The sequence below is a fragment of the Capra hircus genome, chromosome 18 (genome assembly GCF_001704415.2).
Source record: "Capra hircus breed San Clemente chromosome 18, ASM170441v1, whole genome shotgun sequence".
Taxonomy (NCBI): domain Eukaryota; kingdom Metazoa; phylum Chordata; class Mammalia; order Artiodactyla; family Bovidae; genus Capra; species Capra hircus.
In genome coordinates this window covers 58,831,338-58,851,249 of record NC_030825.1, presented here as the reverse complement: position 1 = coordinate 58,851,249, position 19,912 = coordinate 58,831,338, and the positions used below count along the sequence as shown (strand labels likewise).

Sequence of the window (19,912 nt, the reverse complement as noted above, 5' to 3'; positions counted from 1 at the left end):
CCTGATGCAAAGAACAGACTCATTTGAAAAGACCCTGATGCTGGGAAAGATTGAAGGCAGGAGGAGAAGGGGACGACAGAGATGATTGGATGGCATCACTGACTCAATGGACATGAGTTTGAGTAAACTCTGGGAGTTGGTGATGGACAAGGAAGCCTGGCTTGCTGCAGTCCATGGGGTTGCAAAGAGTTGGACACAACTGAGCAACTGAACTGAAGTATTCTTCAGAAGATAAAAAGTATCGGCAGGATAGTATATATATTTTGATCCTTTTATGAGAACAAACCATAAACGTTTGTCTTTTTGAAAATTCTGATTGGTTAAATATTTAGCTTGGATTACTTTAGGGTTTGTGCTTATGAGTAGGGAATATAAGTTTATAGACTTGTCTCATTTTTCTTTTGTAAAAAATATACTTACCTGCATTTAAAATTTGGAGGAGAATATATCGTTAACAGTATTTTGCTCTTAGGTACAATAAGGGTGACAAAATTTGTTTATATATGCCTTTTAATTTTTATATATTAAGAATTTGTTTTCATAATTTCTTAATAGTATTACATTCCCTTCAGGGATTAAATTTCAGCCCTATTCACCTGAGATGTCAAACTCTGAAAGGTGAGTTGAACATGTGGTCCAGAGAACTCGCGGCAGCCCATTCTGTGACTGACTGATCAGTTTCAGGAATGAGCGGCTGTGACCCTGCCATGGCAGCATGTGTAGGTTCACAGAAAGACAAGTAGAAAGCATCTGAGGACCTGGTAGGTGGGGCCCTCATGTCTGATTCTTTGTTGTAGAGTATCTGCCCAGAATCCATCCTATGACAATGTGGGGCGGGAGTGGCTGCACTAATCCGGGATTTAGGGCAGAGTTGTTCAAATTTAAGTATAGATCAGAAAGGTCATTTTATAAACCCGGATTCTGGGGTCCCCAGTCTCACAGGTACTGGTTTGGGTCTGCAGTGTGACTCAAGAGCTTGCATCTTTTACAAGCCTCTCAGAGAATCCTGAGGCAGGAAGCCCATAGAAAACACTTAGAAACACATCTAGAGTGTTCTTGGGTCACAACAGATCTAGTTGGCTCCCCCTGGTACATTTAGGTGTTGATTCAAATTACATTTGCCCAGAAGAGCCTTCCTTGGAAACCCTTTCTAAAATAGCTTCCCCGTGACAGCGTATGTACTAGGCTTAATATTTCTCCAAAACGTTTATCAGAACTGATATTCTGATGTGTATTTACTCAGTCACCTTCACTAGACTGTATGCTCCATGAAGGCCATGGCTTTGCCTGTTTTGTTCACTGATGAGTCTCCAGTGACTAAAACAGTGTCTGGCCAAATGTAGATGCTTAACAAATATTTTTAAAGGAATGAATTACTCACCATGCAATTGGATATTGAATACTGCCACAATACTGTATGGCAAATGTCCTTTTCTTTTTCCCCTAAAAGCAAGACTCATTATTTGTAAACTGGGTTAAATATCCTTATTATATCAAAGAAAATAATTGGATAGAGACAAGAGATCTATTGCTTGGAAAACTAAGAATTTGTTGCAAGCAGACCTGCCCAGAAGGAATTGATAAAGGAGACTGACAAAAAGAAAATAACAGAAGGAAACGTGACATCAGGAATGAAGAAAAAGGAATGGAAAGGGTAAATAGATCATCAAATAAAATAGGCTAGTCTCCTTTTGAATTTTTTTAAAATTACATTGGATGGTTGAAAGCAGACATGATAACTTTACCTGATATGGTTCTCAATGTAAGTAGAAGTGTTGAGATATCATTCCGTTAGGGAACTGTAAATTAAGGCCATCATTATCTACTACCACATACGTGACAGGATGGCTGGAATCAAGTATGACAGTGCCAACTGCTAGAAAAGACATGGAACATCCAGGGTGTTCATACACTACTGGTGAGAATGTAAATTAGTACAGCCACTAAAGAAAAATTTGGCAGTTTCTTATAAAGTTAAACACAAATGTAACATATGACTGCTGGGTATTTACCCCAAAGGAACAAATACTTACTTTCCCATAAAGTTGGGTCCATAAATGTTCATAGGGTTTTATTCAAAACAATGAAACACTGGAAAACAACCCAGACATCTGTCAATAGTAAACAGACAGTCACTGTATATCCATACAAAAGAATATTATTAACAAGTAAAACCACTTATACACCAAAAAAATTGGATGGATCTTAACAGCAATTTGCTGAGTGAAACGAAGCCTATCTCAAAGGCTACATATGGTATGATTCCATTTTAACAGCATTGTTGAAATAACCAAGCTGGAGTGATGGAGTTTGACCAGTGGTCACCATGGTCAGGGGTGGGGGAAGAGTGTGACCACAGAGGGGTAACATGAGGATGTTTCTTTGTGTTGGCACAATTCTGCATCCCAATTGTGGTGGGGTTTACAGAAATCTTATGTGTAAGATAAAATTTCTTAAAACTATATACTAAAAACAAAAAACTTCATATAAATTAGTGCATGCAAAAACCTACTAAAATCCAAATAAGATCCAGTTTACCTAACAGCACTGCACCAATGTCATTTTATTGGGTTTGATGATGCATTATGGTTATGTAAGATAACACCACTGAAGAAACTGAGTAAGGGTATGTGGGAACTTGGTATATTTTGTAATTACTTGGGAGTCTAAAACTATTTCAAAACGAATTTTAGAAAAATCATTTTTAAAGTGTTTGTAAACTACCTAATGCTACTTATAAACTTAGATAAATACATCCAGTTATGTTGGATTTCATTTATGAATATATTCCTTTTTACTTTGAAGTACATTGTAGACAGAGCTGAATTTAGAACCTAAGAAATGCAAGAGTGAAAAATATAATAATATAAAGTGGGCACAGAACACTCCTGTATTGTATATAACATTACAAATTAGTGTCGAGACTAGCCCACTTTAAAATTATGGAATCATTGATATGGTTCAAGGTATTCTGCCCCAAAATGGACATCAGGTGTATAATAAATTTAGACTTGTGATAGAAAGTTCAAGTATATGTCATTTTCATGAGGTTTCTTTCCTTCAGAATTCTGATATTTTGCTAAAGTTACTCCATATTTAGTGGGTCCATAACCATTTTATTTCTGTGTGAATTCATGAAAAGCAATGAGGCAGAATGTATCACTGAAATCCTGCCATATTCATTGCCATCTGAAAATTTTTCTCCAGCATGCATATCAGGCAACTTACTGAGGTTTTATTTCCAGGCAAAGTCTTTCCCACAATCATCATATTGTTACTATGTATGAGCTCATTGGTGATCTATTATGATCACTGATGAGATAGGGTTTTTATTTCCATAGAAGGCTTTCCTAGTCTCTCCAGTCATAGGATTTATCTTAGCACACACTTTTCAGACATATAATTAGTACCTAAAAATGCTTCCTTGAGCTTTTTCTGCATTGAATGTATCAGAGCTTTTCCTACATGTTAATTTAGACATACAGTGTGAGGTAACTGATCACTGAAGGCACTAGCATATTCTCTTCATTCATTAAATTTCACCCCTATGCAAATTTCATATTTCCTAAGGGTGAAATTAGCAGCAGGCTAATCTACGCTGACAATAGTCAAGTATGCTAGGAGCACACTGATGTTTAATGAGTTCACTGAAACATCATCTTTTTTATCCTAAAAAATACACTTGTATATAATGAATTCAGAGTTTCTACAAAGAATTATGTACTTTGACCTATATGTTTCTCATGTGTATTAACAAGGGTCGACAAAAGATTACCCCCAATCACTGGATTCATAGTCGGTCTCTTTTATGAGTTCTTTGAGGTACAATGAGTGTTGAATTTGTGTTGAAGGCTTTCTCACATTAATTGCATACATACAGTTTGTCTCCTGTGTAAATTTTCTGGTGGGTAATGAGACCAATACCAATGCTGAATAGGATTTTCCACAGTCAGTATATATAAAGGTTAGAAATCTCTGATGTTGGACAAAGCATATTTTCTTCCTGTAGGTGTGATCATAGTCATCGCTTTTATGGTTTGTTTCCATTATGAGTTCTCTGATGTACAAGGAGATTCCTTTTTGAGGAGAAGCCTTTTCCACAATCACTGCATACAAAAGGTTTCTCTCCTGTATGAGTCCGCTGATGAACCACTAGACGGCTTTTCACAATGAAGCCTTTGCCACATTCACTGCAGGCATAAGGTTTCTCTCCAGTATGAATCTGCTGATGTAAAATGAGCTCTGTTTCCATGACAAAACCTATTCCACATTCACTGCATACATAGGACTTCTCTCCCATATGAATTTGTTGATGTACGATGAGATAGCGTTTCATGGTGAAACCTTTTCCACACTCACTGCATGTAAAGGGCTTCTCTCCAGTATGAGTTCGCTGATGTACCACAAGATTGCTCTTAAAGGCAAACTCTTTTCCACATTTATTGCATCTATAGGGTTTCTCTCCAGTGTGAGTTCGCTGATGTAACATCAGTCCACTGTTCACAATGAAGCCTTTCCCACATTCACTGCATCGGTAAGGTTTTTCACCAGTATGTGTTCGCTGATGCACGACCAGCCGACTCTTCAATGGGAAGCCTTTTCCACATTCACTGCAGATGTAGGGTTTCTCGCCAGTGTGAGTTCGTTGATGTATGGTAAGCATGCTTTTCATGGTGAAGCCTTTTCCACATTCACTACATACATAGGATTTCTCTACTGTATGAGTCTTCTGATGTACAATCAGATTACCCTTCCTGGGAAAGCCTTTTCCACATTCATTGCACACATACGGCTTCTCTCCTGTATGAATTCGCTGATGTTCGGTCAGACGGCTTTTCATGATGAAACCTTTCCCACATTCATTGCATATGTAGGGTTTCTCTCCTGTATGATTCCGTTGGTGGATGATGACATAGTGCTTTGTGGTAAAGCCTTTCCCACATTCACTGCAGATGTAGGGTTTCTCTCCGGTGTGAGTTCGCTGGTGTACAGTGAGCATGCTCTTTCCAGTAAAGCCTTTTCCACATTCACTACATACATAGCATTTCTCTCCAGTATGATTTCGCTGATGTAAGATGAGATTACGCTTCCCTGGGAAGCCTTTTCCACAGTCACTGCATACATAAGGCTTCTCTCCTGTGTGAGTTCGCTGGTGTTCAATAAGACGGCTCTTTGTAGTGAAGACTTTTGCACAATCACTGCATATAAAAGATTTCTCTCTCTCATGAATTCTCTGATGTTCATTGAGCCTGGACTTCCGGGAGAATACTTTTGCACACAGACTGCATCCATAAGGTTTCTCTCCTGTATGAACTCTCTGATGATCAGTGAGCTGAGACTTCTTAACAAAGGCTTTCCCACATTCACTGCATATATGGGCTTTCTCTATGTTGTGAGTTATTTGGTGCTTAATGACTTGGGACTTAGTGCTGATGGGTTTTGCACTTACAGGGCATTTAACTGGAGAATGACATTTTTCATGTTTACCAAACAGAAATGATTTCCCATCTCCATTACATTTAATAGAGTTTTTAATTTCATAGCTTTGGCTCTGGATGACTAAACTTAAATTTGACTTCAAAGTTTTTATATAGTACTCAAACATATCATGATTTTGCCTGAAACAGAAATAACCTTGGCTTTGAGGAACAGGATTTCCAAATGCATTATGTTCCTGGCATTGTTCAATACCTTTCAGCATTTTTTTATTTTCCCAGTCAACCTGCAGATGATTACCAATGTTGCCAGTTTCTAGGAAAGAAGAGAATAATGAATCGTTTTTATTCCTGTTTGGAATAAAATTGATTAAAAAATTCCTTAGTGTTTTTAAAAAATGGTACTTTAGTGGCAACCTTATGATAACAGTATGAAACAAACACTCCCTGTATAAATGTTCCTTATTTCTAACACATTGGTAAAACCAAAGTAACACAGGGACTTCCCTGGTGGGCCAGTGGTCAAGACTCTGTACTTCCACTGTAGGGCACATGGGTTTGATCTCACATGCAGTGTGGCCAAAAATTCAAAACAAAACAAAACAAAACACCACAAAGATTTCTTCTTGAGCTGAGGCCTGGAAGGTGGAATTCCACAGCCAGGGAAGTGAAAGGGATTTGTGATAGGGTTCAAAGGAGTGAGTATAACATCCAAGGAAGGTGAAAACAAGGTAAACAAAAATCTAGATGTGAAATAAAATCAAGGATCAAATCTCAGAAGTGAAAACGGGTATATTTCCCTCTCAAGTCTAAAAGTTCTTTTATGGGAGAGAGCTATGCAGAGGCACAGTTTCTCTATTTTCAGACACTCCCCAGCCTCTTCTCCCTGTCTAGCTCAGGACATCTGCAGTTACCAACCAGTGCTCACTCACCTGGCCAGGTACGACTGTGGATTTCATCTTCTGTCATCCATCGTTCTTTCCCTTGTTCCAACTTGGACAGTACATCTGATTTGCTGACTCGATATCCTGTTCATGGGAAATGATAGAAGATTTAGTCCCACTGAATTGGGCTAGGGCTGGTCAAGACAGGAGAATTTTACATTTGAGGGATTGGTTTTCCCATCTGCCAAGCAGAGGCTTTGCACTCAGGAGAGACTCATGGGATGTTATGATATGCTGATCTCTTTGGTCTCCACCACTGGTTTTTGGCAGACAGCTTCTGCAGCCCTTATAGGGATTTCCCTGGTGGTTATGCAGAGGGCCTGGGTTTGATCCGTGGTCATGGAACTAGATCCCATATGCTGCAACTAAAGATCCCATATGCCACAACAGAGCTTGAAGATCCTTTTTGCCACAACTAAGACTTGGTATGCGTACTAAGTCACTTCAGTTGTGTCCGACTCTTTGTGACCCTATGGACTCTAACTTGCCAGGTTCTCTGTCCATGGGATTCTTCAGCATGAATACTGGAGTGGGTTGCCATGACCTTCTCCAGGGGATCTTCCTGACCCAGGGATCAAACCATAGTCTCTTGTATCTCCTACATTGGCAGGCAGGTTCTGTACCACTAGCGCCACCTGGGAAGACCTGGCGCAGCCGGATAAATATTTTTAAAATTAAAATAAAAATGATGTCCTTGTAATTTCCTATGTGAGAGGCATGGCAGAAACCTCTTTTGTTACAGCATTTGGTTTAAATTCCAGTTTCTGGAACAAGAACTTCCAACACCCTTGGTCTCCAAGAGTGATGGGTGTCTTCTGTGTGCTGATAAGATGACTGGTGACTAGGGGCCCTAGGGAGTTTAAGAGTGGAGACTGGCTGCCAGAAAAACCAAGGGATGAACTGAAGGTTAGAAATTTCAGCTCCTCCTACCCCTGCCACGAGCTTCCCTGATAGCTCAGTTGGTACAGAATCCACCTGCAATGCAGGAGACCCCCGTTCAATTCCTAGGTCAGGAAGATCCGCTGGAGAAGCAATAGGCTAACCACTCCAGTATTCTGGCCTGGAAAATTCTGTGGACTGTATAGCCCATGAGGTTTCGAACAGCTGGACATGACTGAGCAACTTTCACTTTCTTTCACTTTTCACCCCCGCCGCACAGAGAAAGGGGACAGGAGACTGAGTTAACCACCCACAGCCAGTGATTTTAAGAAACATGCCTACACAATGAAATCAGCATAAACACCCCTACACAACCAGGCTGGGGGAGCTTCTGGGTTGATGACCACATCAAGGTGACACACTTGGAGCACTCATGGAAGGACCATGATCCCTCCCCCTTAACTCTGTCCCAGCATCTCTTCCATTTGGCTATTCCTGAGTTTATCCTTTATAATAAACTGGTAATGGTAAGTTAAGTGTTTTCCTGAGTTCTGTGAGCCATTCTGTCAAATGCTAAGGGGTGGAGAATGGGAATGCCTGATTTTTTTTTTTTTAATGTAATTTTTTTTTTTTTGGCCATGCCCTGTGGTATGTGGGACCTTAATTTCCCAACCAGGGATCACACTTGTGCTCCCTGCATTCGAAGTGCGAATTCTTAACCACTGGACCACCAGGGAAGTCCCAAAGGCTCAGTTTATAGTCAAGTCAGACAGAAGTGTGGGTACCCTGGACACCTAATATGTTTAACTTACATCTGAAGTGAGCCCATAAGCTTCTGGGGTACGATGCTGAATTTGGGTGGTTAGTGTCAAAAGAGGATTAAATTGCGGGACATCCAGGCTGTACATGGAGAGTAGGAGAATTGGTTACTAGTATAGAAAAAACCCAGACATTTGGTATCAGTCGTGTTGGGCGTAAAAACAGTTCACAGCACATTGTATATATCCTTTCATCAGGAGTTAGAAGAGGCAATAAGAATCTGCCATAGGGCACTGCAGTGATTTCAAAGTTTAAGCAGCTGAGAAAATAAAGGCCACTGACTGGGGACCCTATGAAGGACCCAAGGGAGCTGTCCTCACCCACGGACACCAGGTTGCTATAATTCTCCAGCATCACATCCCGGTACAGGGTCTTCTGAGCAGGGGCCAGGAGCTGCCACTCTTCCCATGTGAAGTCCACAGCCACATCTTTGAATGACAAGGTTTCCTGGAGTAACAGATTCCTGGTTTAATATGAGTGTTTCTCTTCAATTCATTCATAAAGAATATAAAGGAAGCTGTCCTGCTCATATTAAGTACGATTTTGACACCAATTCTCATGTGTATGTTTTTTTTTAAACAAACCACCAAGCAATTGTCTGACACCTGCTGTGTGCCCTACCATTCAATTCTGACACAATCAACCTGAAGAGAGTACCATGTGGCATAGGGTAAGGGCTCAGTCCCCATGTCTAAAATATGACACAAAGGAACCTAGCTACAAAATAGACAGATTCACACAGAGAATAGACTTATGGTTGCCAAAGTGGGAGTTGGAGGAGAAATGGGTTGGGAGTTTGGGATTAGCAGATGCAAACTATTGTATATATAGAATGGATAAATAAAGTTCTAATGTTCAGCACAGAGAACTATATTCAATATACTGTGACAAGCCATAACAGAAAATAGTATGAAAAAAGAATGTATATACATGTATAACAGAATCACTTTGATATACAGCAGAAATTAACACAACATTGTAAATCAAATATACTTCAATTTAAAAAAGATTTTAAAGAAGATATCATGAGCAAAGCTGAAATAAAAGTGACAAGCCAGGAAAATATTTTTTATAAACAAAAGAAAGAGGACTTCCCCAGGAGTCCAGTGCTTAAGACTCCATGCTTCCACTGCAGGGAGCGCATGTTTAATCCCTGGTCAGGGAAATAAGGTCCCACATGCCATGTTGTGAGGTTAAAATAAAAGAGAGAGAAAGAATCAATATATAGTACATAGGAATGACTCACTAATCAGAAGAAAAAGATAATCTTGTTAATGTAAAAATGATAAGGACAGACATTTCTCAAGAGAAAAAATACAGCTGATCAATTAATATACAAGACAGATTTCAACTTCATCTATGATGAAGGTAAATGCAAAATATGTAAAAAAAAAACTGATTACTGAAAATCATACAATTTGATAATATCCTAGTATAAAGTGCTGTCAAAGACTAAAGGCATGGATGACCTCATACAGTGGCAGGCACTCCTCTAAATGCTTTACGTAGCTTAACATACTTTTTGAGTATGACTATAGACAAATGGCTCAGTGGGTAAAGAATCTGTCTGCAATGCAGGAGACACAGGAGATGTGGGTTCAATCCCTGGGCTGGGAAGATCCCCTGGAGGAGGAAATGGCAACCCACTCCAGTATTCTTGCCTGGAGAATTCCATGGACAGAGGAACTTGGCAGGTTAAAGCCCATGGAGTCACACAGAGTCAGACACGACTGAGTGACTAAGCACAGTACAGCACATAGACAAATGGAATTTTATACAGCTAATATTTACTGAACAATTGCAGTCATTATTCGCTTAGATGTTTAAATTATATCATCTTGGGCAATAGGATGTCCTTTAAGAATGTAATTTTTTGCACAAAACGTCCTAACAGATGTGTACACAGATATATGCACAAACCCACATACATTTGTAAATAGACACACATCTACACACTCTGTGTGAACACAGAGTCAGTGATAGATACACATGATGTTCTAACACTAGTTTCACAGGAATCACATAAACACTACATTCTTAATCCCACTTTGCCATGGTGTTGGGGTTAGATTCAGTTTATTTCTCTCTACTGAACTGGATTTTTTTATAGGCTCTACAAATCCATTAAGGAATAAAGGAGAGAATAAAATAAGATATGAGTCACCTGCGCCTGGATCATATTCTCTGTTCTCTGAAAACAGTTGGCAATGCAGAGGTTCTGTCTCTGTCTCTTCTGGATATTCCTGTTAATTTCTAGTTAGATATCACAGCTGCCAGAGTGTCCCCAGAAATAACAATACCTAGGTCCTGGAACCTCCTCTTTCTTCATTCATATCTTATCTGTTGTTTAAATCTGTGGGTTGAAAAGCAAAATTACTTTTAGGATTATATTCCTTTTTTCTGTGTACTCACCTTAATACTACAGTCCCCAGTATTTCTGTCTCTCCATTTAGTTTCCCAGAGAATTTCACACCTCCAGCCAGTGAAACCTAATTCCCTGAATATGTGGGAGTAACATGAATTTGATGGGGGGAAGTGACCAAGGAGAATTAACACAGCACTACATTTCAGTGGCAGGTAATTTTCAGTTACACAGACGAAGCCATCTGGGCATTGAGAAACTGTAAAATTCTTCCTTTAAATTTTGTTGCCCTGACACCTCTTTAAAAGTCTTCATATCCCTTGTTTAAATACATTTTCAACATGAGGGCCAATGAGCAAATCAGAAAAAGAATATGCACTATACAATCTTGAGAAAGAAGAATGGAACTGGAGGAATCAACCTGCCTGACTTCAGGCTATACTACGAAGCTACAGTAATCAAGACAGTATGGTACTGGCACAAGACAGAAACATAGATTAGTGAAACAAAATAGAAAGCCCAGAGATAAATCCACACACCTATGGACACCTTATCTTTGAAAAAGGAGGCAAGAATATACAATGGAGAAAAGACAATCTCTTTAACAAGTGGTGCTGGGAAAACTGGTCAACCACTCGTAAAAGAATGAAACTAGAACACTTTCTCAGAGAAGGCAATGGCGCCCCACTCCATTACTCTTGCCTGGAAAATCTCATGGATGGAGGAGCCTGGAAGGCTGCAGCCCATGTGCGTTGCTGAGAGTCAGACATGACTGAGTGACTTCCCTTTCACTTTTCAGTTTCGTGCACTGGAGAAGGAAATGGCAACCACTCCAGTGCTCTTGCCTGGAGAATCCCAGGGACGGGGGAGCCTGGTGGGCTGCTGTTTATGGGGTCGCACAGAGTCAGACACGACTGAAGCGACTTAGCAGCAGCAGCAGTAGCAGAACACTTTCTAACACCATACACAAAAATAAACTCAAAATGGATTAAAGATCTAAATGTAAGGCCAGAAACTATAAAACTCCTAGAGGAAAACATAGGCAAAACACTCTCTGGCATAAATCACAGCAGGATCCTCTATGACCCACTTCCCAGAGTAATGGAAATAAAAGCAAAAATAAACAAATGGGACCTAATTAAACTTAAAAGCTTTTGCACAATGAAGGAAACTATGAGCAAGGTGAAAAAACAGCCTTCAGAATGGAAGAAAATAAAAGCCAATGAAGCAACCGACAAATAATTAATCTCAAAAATATATAAGCAGCACCTGCAGCTCAATTCCAGAAAAGTAAACGACCCAATCAAAAAATGGGCCAAAGAACTAAATAGACATTTCTCCAAAGAAGACATACAGACAGCTAACAAACACTTGAAAAAGATGCTCAACATCACTCATTATCAGAGAAATGCAAATCAAAGCCACAATGACGTACCATCTCACACCGGTCAGAATGGCTGCTATCAAAAAGTCTACAAACAGTAAATGCTGGAGAGGGTGTGGAGAAAAGGGAACCCTCTTACACTGTTGGTAGGAATGCAAACTAGTACAGCCACTATGGAGGACAGTGTGGAGATTCCTTAAAAAACTGGAATAGAACTTCCATACGACCCAGCAATCCCACTGCTGGGCATACACACTGGGGAAACTGGAATTGAAAGAGACACGTGTACCCCAATGTTCATTGCAGGACTGTTTACAATAGGCAGGACATAGAAGCAACCTAGATGCCCATCAGCAGATGAATGGATAAGAAGGCTGTGGTACATGTACACAATGGACTATTACTGAGCTATTAAAAAGAATGTATTTGAATCAGTTCTAATGAGGTGGATGAAACTGGAGCCTATTATACAGAGCAAAGGAAGAAAGAAAAACACCAATACACTATATTAACACATATATATGGAATTTAGAAAGACAGTAACAATGACCCTATATGCAAGACAGCGAAAGAAATACAGATGTAAAGAACAGACTTTTGGACTCTGTGGGAGAAGGTGAGGGTAGGATGATCTGGGAGAATAGCATTGAAACATGTATATTATCATATAATAGATCACCAGTCCAGGTTCAATGCATGAGACAGGGTGCTCAGGGCTGGTGCACTGGGAGGACCCTCAGGGAAGGGATGGGGAGGGAGGTGGGAGGGAGGGTCAGGATGAGGAACACATATACACCCATGGCTGATTCATGTGAATGTATGGCAAAAACCACCACAATATTGTAAAGTAATTAGCCTCCAATCAAAATTAAAAAAAAACTCACAAAACTAAAAAAAAAAAAAAGAATATGAGCTATAAACAACAAATATAAAAACAATTCAAAAATATAAATACGGGGGAAATGAATAAGGCAGTCAACTTGCAGGAAGAATAAAGACAAAATTTAAAGGGACTAGAAAACTGGTGGGTCAGGGACTTGGACCTGAAGTTTTCGGGGAATGTTATGTTCATTAGCCAAAGTCTGAGCTAAACACACAACCTACCAGGGCTCCTGAGCCTCCAAGCCTTCTGCGTCACGCATTTCTGCGCGAAAGACAGTGACCACTACCCACCCAACCCCCCACCCGACTAATACCAAACCAGGTCAGATACACACGTATACTGACCTCCCTTAATGGTTCCTCGACTTTGCTGCCAAGTCGTTTCAGTCGTGTCCGACTCTGTGCGACCCCAGAGACGGCAGCCCACCAGGCTCCCCCGTCCCTGGGATTCTCCAAGCAAGAACACTGGAGTGGGTTGCCATTTCCTTCTCCATCCTCGACTTTGAGCTCCAAATTATTCGAAAACCCGAACAAGACGCCGCATTCACTGACAATCCCCACCACACTAGTTGTCAACCGCCAAGACGCTAAACCCTGACCTCAGGACTCTCGGTAGTTGATCTGTTCAGACTTTTAATCGGTGACCACCAGAGCCCATGACTGACCCCAAAGACACCCCGATCACGGACGTTCAGTACACGCTCCCCTCAAAAACAAAATCAAACCGCCACCCGCCCTCGAGCTACCTTCACGGGCTGGAAGGAGCCACAACCCACCTAAAGGCCGACAGACCGCCCCCGTCCCCGCCCTTTTTACAGCCAGACACACAAACCCACCTGGTTCTCTCCTGAACCTGCAGCCACCTCTTCAGGGCCTGACTTTCTTCCCTAAGCTTCTTTCACTTCTGGTCCCCTCGCCCAGCCCCCCCTACAGACACCAACCGTCAAGGGTCAGCGGCGTTTCTACCGCGTTTCTATGGTGAACGATAGGGCGTTTCCGGCCTTTCCTTATGAGCTAATATATACGCGCCACCACTGCCGCCTCGGCCCCCTGGGGGCCGCCATCTTTGCCTATCTGTCGTATAGATGGCGTACGGAAATTCTATTTCCTGGCCCAAGGAAAATGGGGCGATTTTAAGAGGTTTGCGCTCATACAAAGCAATCATGACGTGAAGGTAAATTCGTTTGAATGGACAGGGCCCTCTTTCTAAGGTCGGAGCCCATCAAGACCAGAAGGGTGCAGGCATACATTCTAAGCGGCTGTTAATGGCTGTGGCGTCTCAGCTCCGTGGGAAGTTAAAATTACTTCCGGACATCTCGATCAGTGGTTTTACCCCGAAAAGATCTAGAGACGTATGAAAACTTAAGCGTGCTTGGAAAAAAACAAAAACTGGAGGCGCTCTGTAGCCACTGGGCAGGAGCACCGTGGAAGCAGCCATCTTAGAAGAGGTTCGGTGTCCGTACGCAGAGCAAGTGCTTTGTGCGGGGCGGGGCTAGGCGTGGAATTGTCAGGAAGTGTTTGCGGAAAACCGAGGTTTGGGAAACTGATTAGTATAGCGATCACAATGAGCAGAAACAGTGGACGTTGTGAGCCACTTCTCAAGTGTGCTAATTACACGGCCGAAATACAAAACTTGCCTTCTGTCACTATACATTAGTCTGTATTCTTTTCATAAAATTAGTACTATAGGTTCTGGCTTCTTTCACATAGTATAATTGTTTTGAAATTCATCATTACTAAAGTATCAATAGTTCGTTCCTTTTTGTTGCTTTAGTATGCATTGTTGGGTACTCATTGGATAATCATTTACCAATGGGTGGACCTTTGAATTGGTTCGGTTTTTTGGATACTGCAAATAGAACTGTGAATATCCGTACAACAATGACCTCAAAGAACTGTTTTTCCCAGTCCTGTGCATCTTTGTCACCTCCCGAAGAAGTCTTTGCCAGTCATTTACAGGGGTACTACCCATTTTATGCCCTGCTCCAGCTCCTTTTACTCCCATCACCCCAGCCCTAAGCTCGAAGACTCACTCACCCTGAGGAAACAGATCTTGAGGACACAGGCTGTGGCACAGACCCCAGGTTCACCTGTTGGCCTCAATATGTTTAACCCTATAGCCAATGCCATAAACAATTCTCAGAAAGTGACTGATAGTCATGTAACCAAAGGTCATAGCAAGAGGCTAGTTCCATTTTCCAATATTCCCTAAAATGACAATAATTTGCAAGAAGGGCTCAGGATTACTGAAAGCTGTTCTACTCAGAGTGAGGGTTCATAACAGCTAAAGGATACACATTAACATCAGCCAAGGGAAGAGACTGGAAGGGCAGAGTCTGGGGAAGTTCCAAATGGAGATTCCAGCTGCCTTTCCAACAATGGAATCATGGGCAGTGTAACTTTTTTCCCCCTTACTTTTTAATTGAAGTATAGCTGATTTACAATGTCGTGTTAGTTTCAGATGCACAGCAAAGTGATTCAGTTTTACATGGTGTTAGTCGCTGAGTAGTGTCTGACTCTTTGCAACGCTGTGGACTGCAGCCGGCTAGGCTCCTGTATCCATGGGATTCTCCAGGCAGGAATACTGGAGTGGGTTGCCATTCCCTTCTCCAGATCTCAACCCAAGGATCAAACCCAGGTCTCCAGAACTGCAGGCAGATTCTTTACCATCTGAGCCACCGGGGAAGCCAGAGTTTGACATATACGTAATAAATCCCTTTAATTTAAAAAAACATTAAATTTTTAAAAGTGAAGTATAGTTGATTTACATTGTGTTAGTTTCAGATATATAGCAAAACAATTCAATTATTCATATATATTGGGCTTCTCACATGGTGCTAGTGGTAGAGAACCCACCTGCCAATGCAGGAGACATAAGAGACGCAGGTTTGATCCCCAGGTCGGGAAGATCTGGAGGAGGGCATAGCAACCTACTCCAGTATTCTTGCCTGGAGAATCCCATGGATAGAAGAGCCTGACAGGCTATAGTCCATAGAGTCAGAAAGCGTCAGACATGATTCAAGTGACTTAGCATGTACATACGTGAATATATATTCTTTTTCAGATTCTTTTCCTTAATAGGTTGCTACAAAATATTTAGTATAGTTCTCTGTCCTATAGTATAGGCTCTTGTTGGTTATGTTTTTTGTTTGGCCACACCTTGAGGCTTGCAGAATAGTAGTTCCCCAACCAAGGATGGAATCTGTGTCCCCTGCAGTAGAAGGGCAGAGTTCTAACCACAGGACTGCCAGAGAACTCCCATGGTTATGTATTTTGTATATAATAGTGAGGGTTACTTTCCTGACATAAATGTGTGACAGCAGGCAGGCAGGGGGCATCACCAACCTGGAGCTCCCCTGAACCCCAATGTCCAGTCTTTATCTGGGGCTGGATCCCAGCGGGCTGGAAGGAAACCCACAGGCCTGATTTTAGTTTCCAGTCCCTGCAGAGGTCCACTGACACCATGGGATCTATAGCTTCTGCCCTAAATCAGTGTGGGTGTGGTTTTTCCTTTTTCCCTTGCTGATTTTAGTGTCTATTCTTTCTATAATACACGTAACCTTGAGGATAACACGTTTTCTGAGTTCTATCAGTCTTTCTAGCAGATTATCAGACCTGAGGGTAGTCTTGGGGACCCCCAACACAATAGTGAAAGTCACTCAGTTGTGTCCGACTCTTTGTGACCCCACAGACTGTAGCCTGCCAGGCTCCTCTGTCCATGGAATTCTCCACGTAAGAATACTGAAATGGGTAGCCATTCTTTTTTCCAGGGGATCTTCCCAACCCAGCGATCGAACCCAGGTCTCCCACATTTTAGGTGGATTCTTTACCAGCTGAGCTACCAGGGAAGCCCCCCAATACAATATGGAAGGTCCTTTTTTGACAAACATGTAAATATCATTACACATATTATTAAATATATACATATGTATGTTGCCTTTCCTTTAAAAAATGATATACTTGACTCATGGCTACATTTTAAAGATAGGAAATTCAAATGACACATATATATTTAAATGAATAATTATTAACTCAATTTCTAGCCCCTCTCCCATCCCCATAGTATATGAGGATAAAGTAGAAAGTTCCAAGCTTCTAATCATGGTTTGGTCTTTCTGGTGACCAGTCGCACTTAAGAGATAGGCAGAAACCCATCCAGAGTCACTTTATGAGAGCAGACGTTCCTATCACCTAGGAAATTCCAAGGGATTTAACAGTTCTGTGTAAGATGTTCCTGAAGGTGAAGGTGAAGTCACTCAGTCGTGTCCGACTCTTTGCGACTCCATGGACTGTAACCTACTAGGCTTCTCTGTCCATGGGATTCTCCAGGCAAGAATACTGGAGTGGATCGCCATTTCCTTCTCCAGGGGATCTTCCTGACCCAGGGATCAAACCCGGGTCTCTGGCATCGAAGGCAGATGCTTTAACCTCTGAGCCACCAGGGAAGCCCCTTCACTCAGGAAATTCCAAGGGTTTCATGACCTTTGTGTCAGGAACCAAGAGCAGTGACCAAATACATTCATCATTATGCCACACTAAGACGTTAGGATTAAATATCTTACTATTCCTTCTCTGATCTGCCCATCATATATTCTGACAGGAGCCTCTGTTCAAAAAGGATTTTTGCAATAATTCTAACCCTGAGAATCGCTTTCCAGTAGGTCCTTTCCTTCAGTGACAAAATAACTTTGATTGGTTAGTTCCTGACGTCATTAATTTTTCAAATCTACATATAATTCATTCATATCTTGCTATGAACTAGGGACTATACCGTTATGTATAAACTAACAAAGAATTTATAATCTAGGTGGAATGATGTGAATATTTTTTAAAAGTATCCATACCTTTTTCTATGTAAAATTAAGTGAATTATTTCCCCTTTCTCTTCTAATATGTCCCTTTGAGAGGGTAACAGGTAGGAAGGCCAGGGATCCTAAAGGGAGGAAATAGGCTGCAAGTGTCAGAATTTTTTATCTCTCCCTTACGCAGCAGGTGTCAAATTTTTTTCCTTCTCTATACAAAAATAAAAGGTTTCTCATAAAACTGTGTTGCCATGATGACACCTGTTTCCACCTGAGCTGAACTTTTCTCAAACTTTGAGCTAACCAATGCGTTTTCCTTATGGAAATGTTTTACTTCAGCTATGTTAATGAAACTACGTATTTGCTTTAGAATTTGCCTTTCTTCAAAATGGTTCTACCTAACTTTTTCTTTTCTCAAACCTTGGGCTGATAGTAGCTCAACAAACCAGTATTCATATCAATTGTTTTATGGCTGGGGGATGACACACCTCATTCCATCCTATCTCAAAAATGTATACTGGGAGAGGGGCCTGGTAAAACTCCCTCAGTCTTGAGGTGTCTCTCTTATCTGATTAATACCTTTCTAACAGACATAAAACAGCTTGCAAAAAACTAGCAAGGGGGCATTCTTTCTGCCCCCTTCTGATGTCAATGTCAGAAGCTTTGTCTATCACTTTTATACTTTAATAAAATTTTGTCACACAAAGCTCTGAGTGATCAAGCCTCATCACTGGCCCCGGATTGAATTCCTCTCCTCCAGAGGCCAAGAATCCTGGCATCTTTCATGCAACAACCTTTCACCTTGAAGAGAAAATTATCAGAAATACTTTGTTTCTTATATGTCCTTTTCAACTCATGTAGGTGTACACATACTTTGATTATCTTTGACTGTGGGTAAAATTACCATAGGCATGAAATCTAGCCTTAAAAAAATTGCCAGCTCAAAGGTGGAAAGGATTTCCTCTTAAGTTCATCACTGTCATCATCTCTAGGTACTAGGACAGGACCAAGTCAAGGGAAACAGTTGTTTAAAAGTTTTTTTTCTGGATGGTATGTGTACAGGAAGGGAACTGTCTTCTAGAGCCAGAGCTTGGCTGATAGATTATTTATGAATTTTGAGCTCTGTTCCTCCAAGTGAGATGTATAAAGTTAAGCACATCCAAACATGCTGTGTTACATTGTCAGATTAAACGTATTTCATTTCCTTTTGAAGGACTTTGGTAGGCTGAAACAACAAACTGAGTAAAGTTAGAACTGAAGAAATGCAAGAGCTAACCATATAATGATCCTGGGCGGGAAAAGAAGACTCATGTCCCTTTCAAAGAGGGGAGTGTTTGTTAGTGTTAGCTGCTCAGTCATGTCTGACTCTTTGTGACCCCATGGTCTGTCCATAGGATTCTCCAGGCAAAAATACTGGAGTAGGTTGCCATTTCCTTTTCCAAGGGCTCTCTCCAACCCAGGGATCAAACTCAGGTCTCCTGCAGTCCAGGCAGATTGTTTACCATCTGAAGCCCACAGGGAAGCCCACAGAGGGGAACATACCACATTATAACTTTCAGAGATGAAGTGCAAGAGAGACGCTTTTCTTTTAATTAAGGAGTCACTGAGGTCAACATGCAGAAAACTAAGATCATGGCATCTGGTCCCATCATTTCATGGGAAATAGAAGGGGAAACAGTGGAAACAGGGTCAGACTTTATTTTGTGGGGGCTCCAAAATCACTGCAGATGGTGACTGCAGCCATGAAATTAAAAGACGCTTACTCCTTGGAAGAAAAGTTATGACCAACCTAGATAGCATATTCAAAAGCAGAGACATTACTTTGCCAACAAAGGTCCATCTAGTCAAGGCTATGGTTTTTCCAGTGGTCTCGTATGGATGTGAGAGTTGGACTGTGAAGAAAGCTGAGCACAGAAGAACTGATGCTTTCGAACTGTGGTGTTGGAGAAAACTCTTGAGAGTCCCTTGGACTGCAAGGAGATCCAACCAGTCCATTCTAAAGGAGATCAGTCCTGGGTGTTCATTAGAAGGACTGATGCTGAAGCTAATGCTTTAGGACTCCAATACTTTGGCCACCTCATGCTAAGAGTTGACTCATTGGAAAAGACTGTGATGCTGGGAGGGATTGGGGGCAGGAGGAGAAGGGGATGACAGAGGATGAGATGGCTGGATGGCATCACCGACTCGATGGACATGAGTTTGAGTGAACTCTGGGGGTTGGTGATGGACAGGGAGGCCTGGCGTGCTGCAATGCATGCGATCGCAAAGAGTCGGACACGACTGAGTGACTGAACTGAACTGACATCAAGACTAGGAATTTGATTCCAGGTGTACTGTCCTAGACTGTACACTATGTATACAATTTGATATATCATGTTAAAATTGTGACAGACATCTCTAAAAGA

At 41.3% G+C, this 19,912-nt stretch overlaps 1 protein-coding gene across 1 annotated transcript; it reads right to left on the bottom strand.

Annotated features, from left to right (window-relative positions):
• Window positions 2,050-13,683, bottom strand: ZNF432 (zinc finger protein 432). Its single transcript, XM_005692878.3, has 5 exons — window positions 13,542-13,683; window positions 10,242-10,430; window positions 8,398-8,524; window positions 6,368-6,463; window positions 2,050-5,751 (listed from the first exon to the last, which is right to left on the bottom strand). The coding sequence occupies exons 2-5, from the start codon at window positions 10,254-10,256 to the stop codon at window positions 4,031-4,033; spliced, it is 1,959 nt and encodes a 652-aa protein (XP_005692935.2). The 5' UTR covers window positions 10,257-10,430; window positions 13,542-13,683; the 3' UTR covers window positions 2,050-4,030.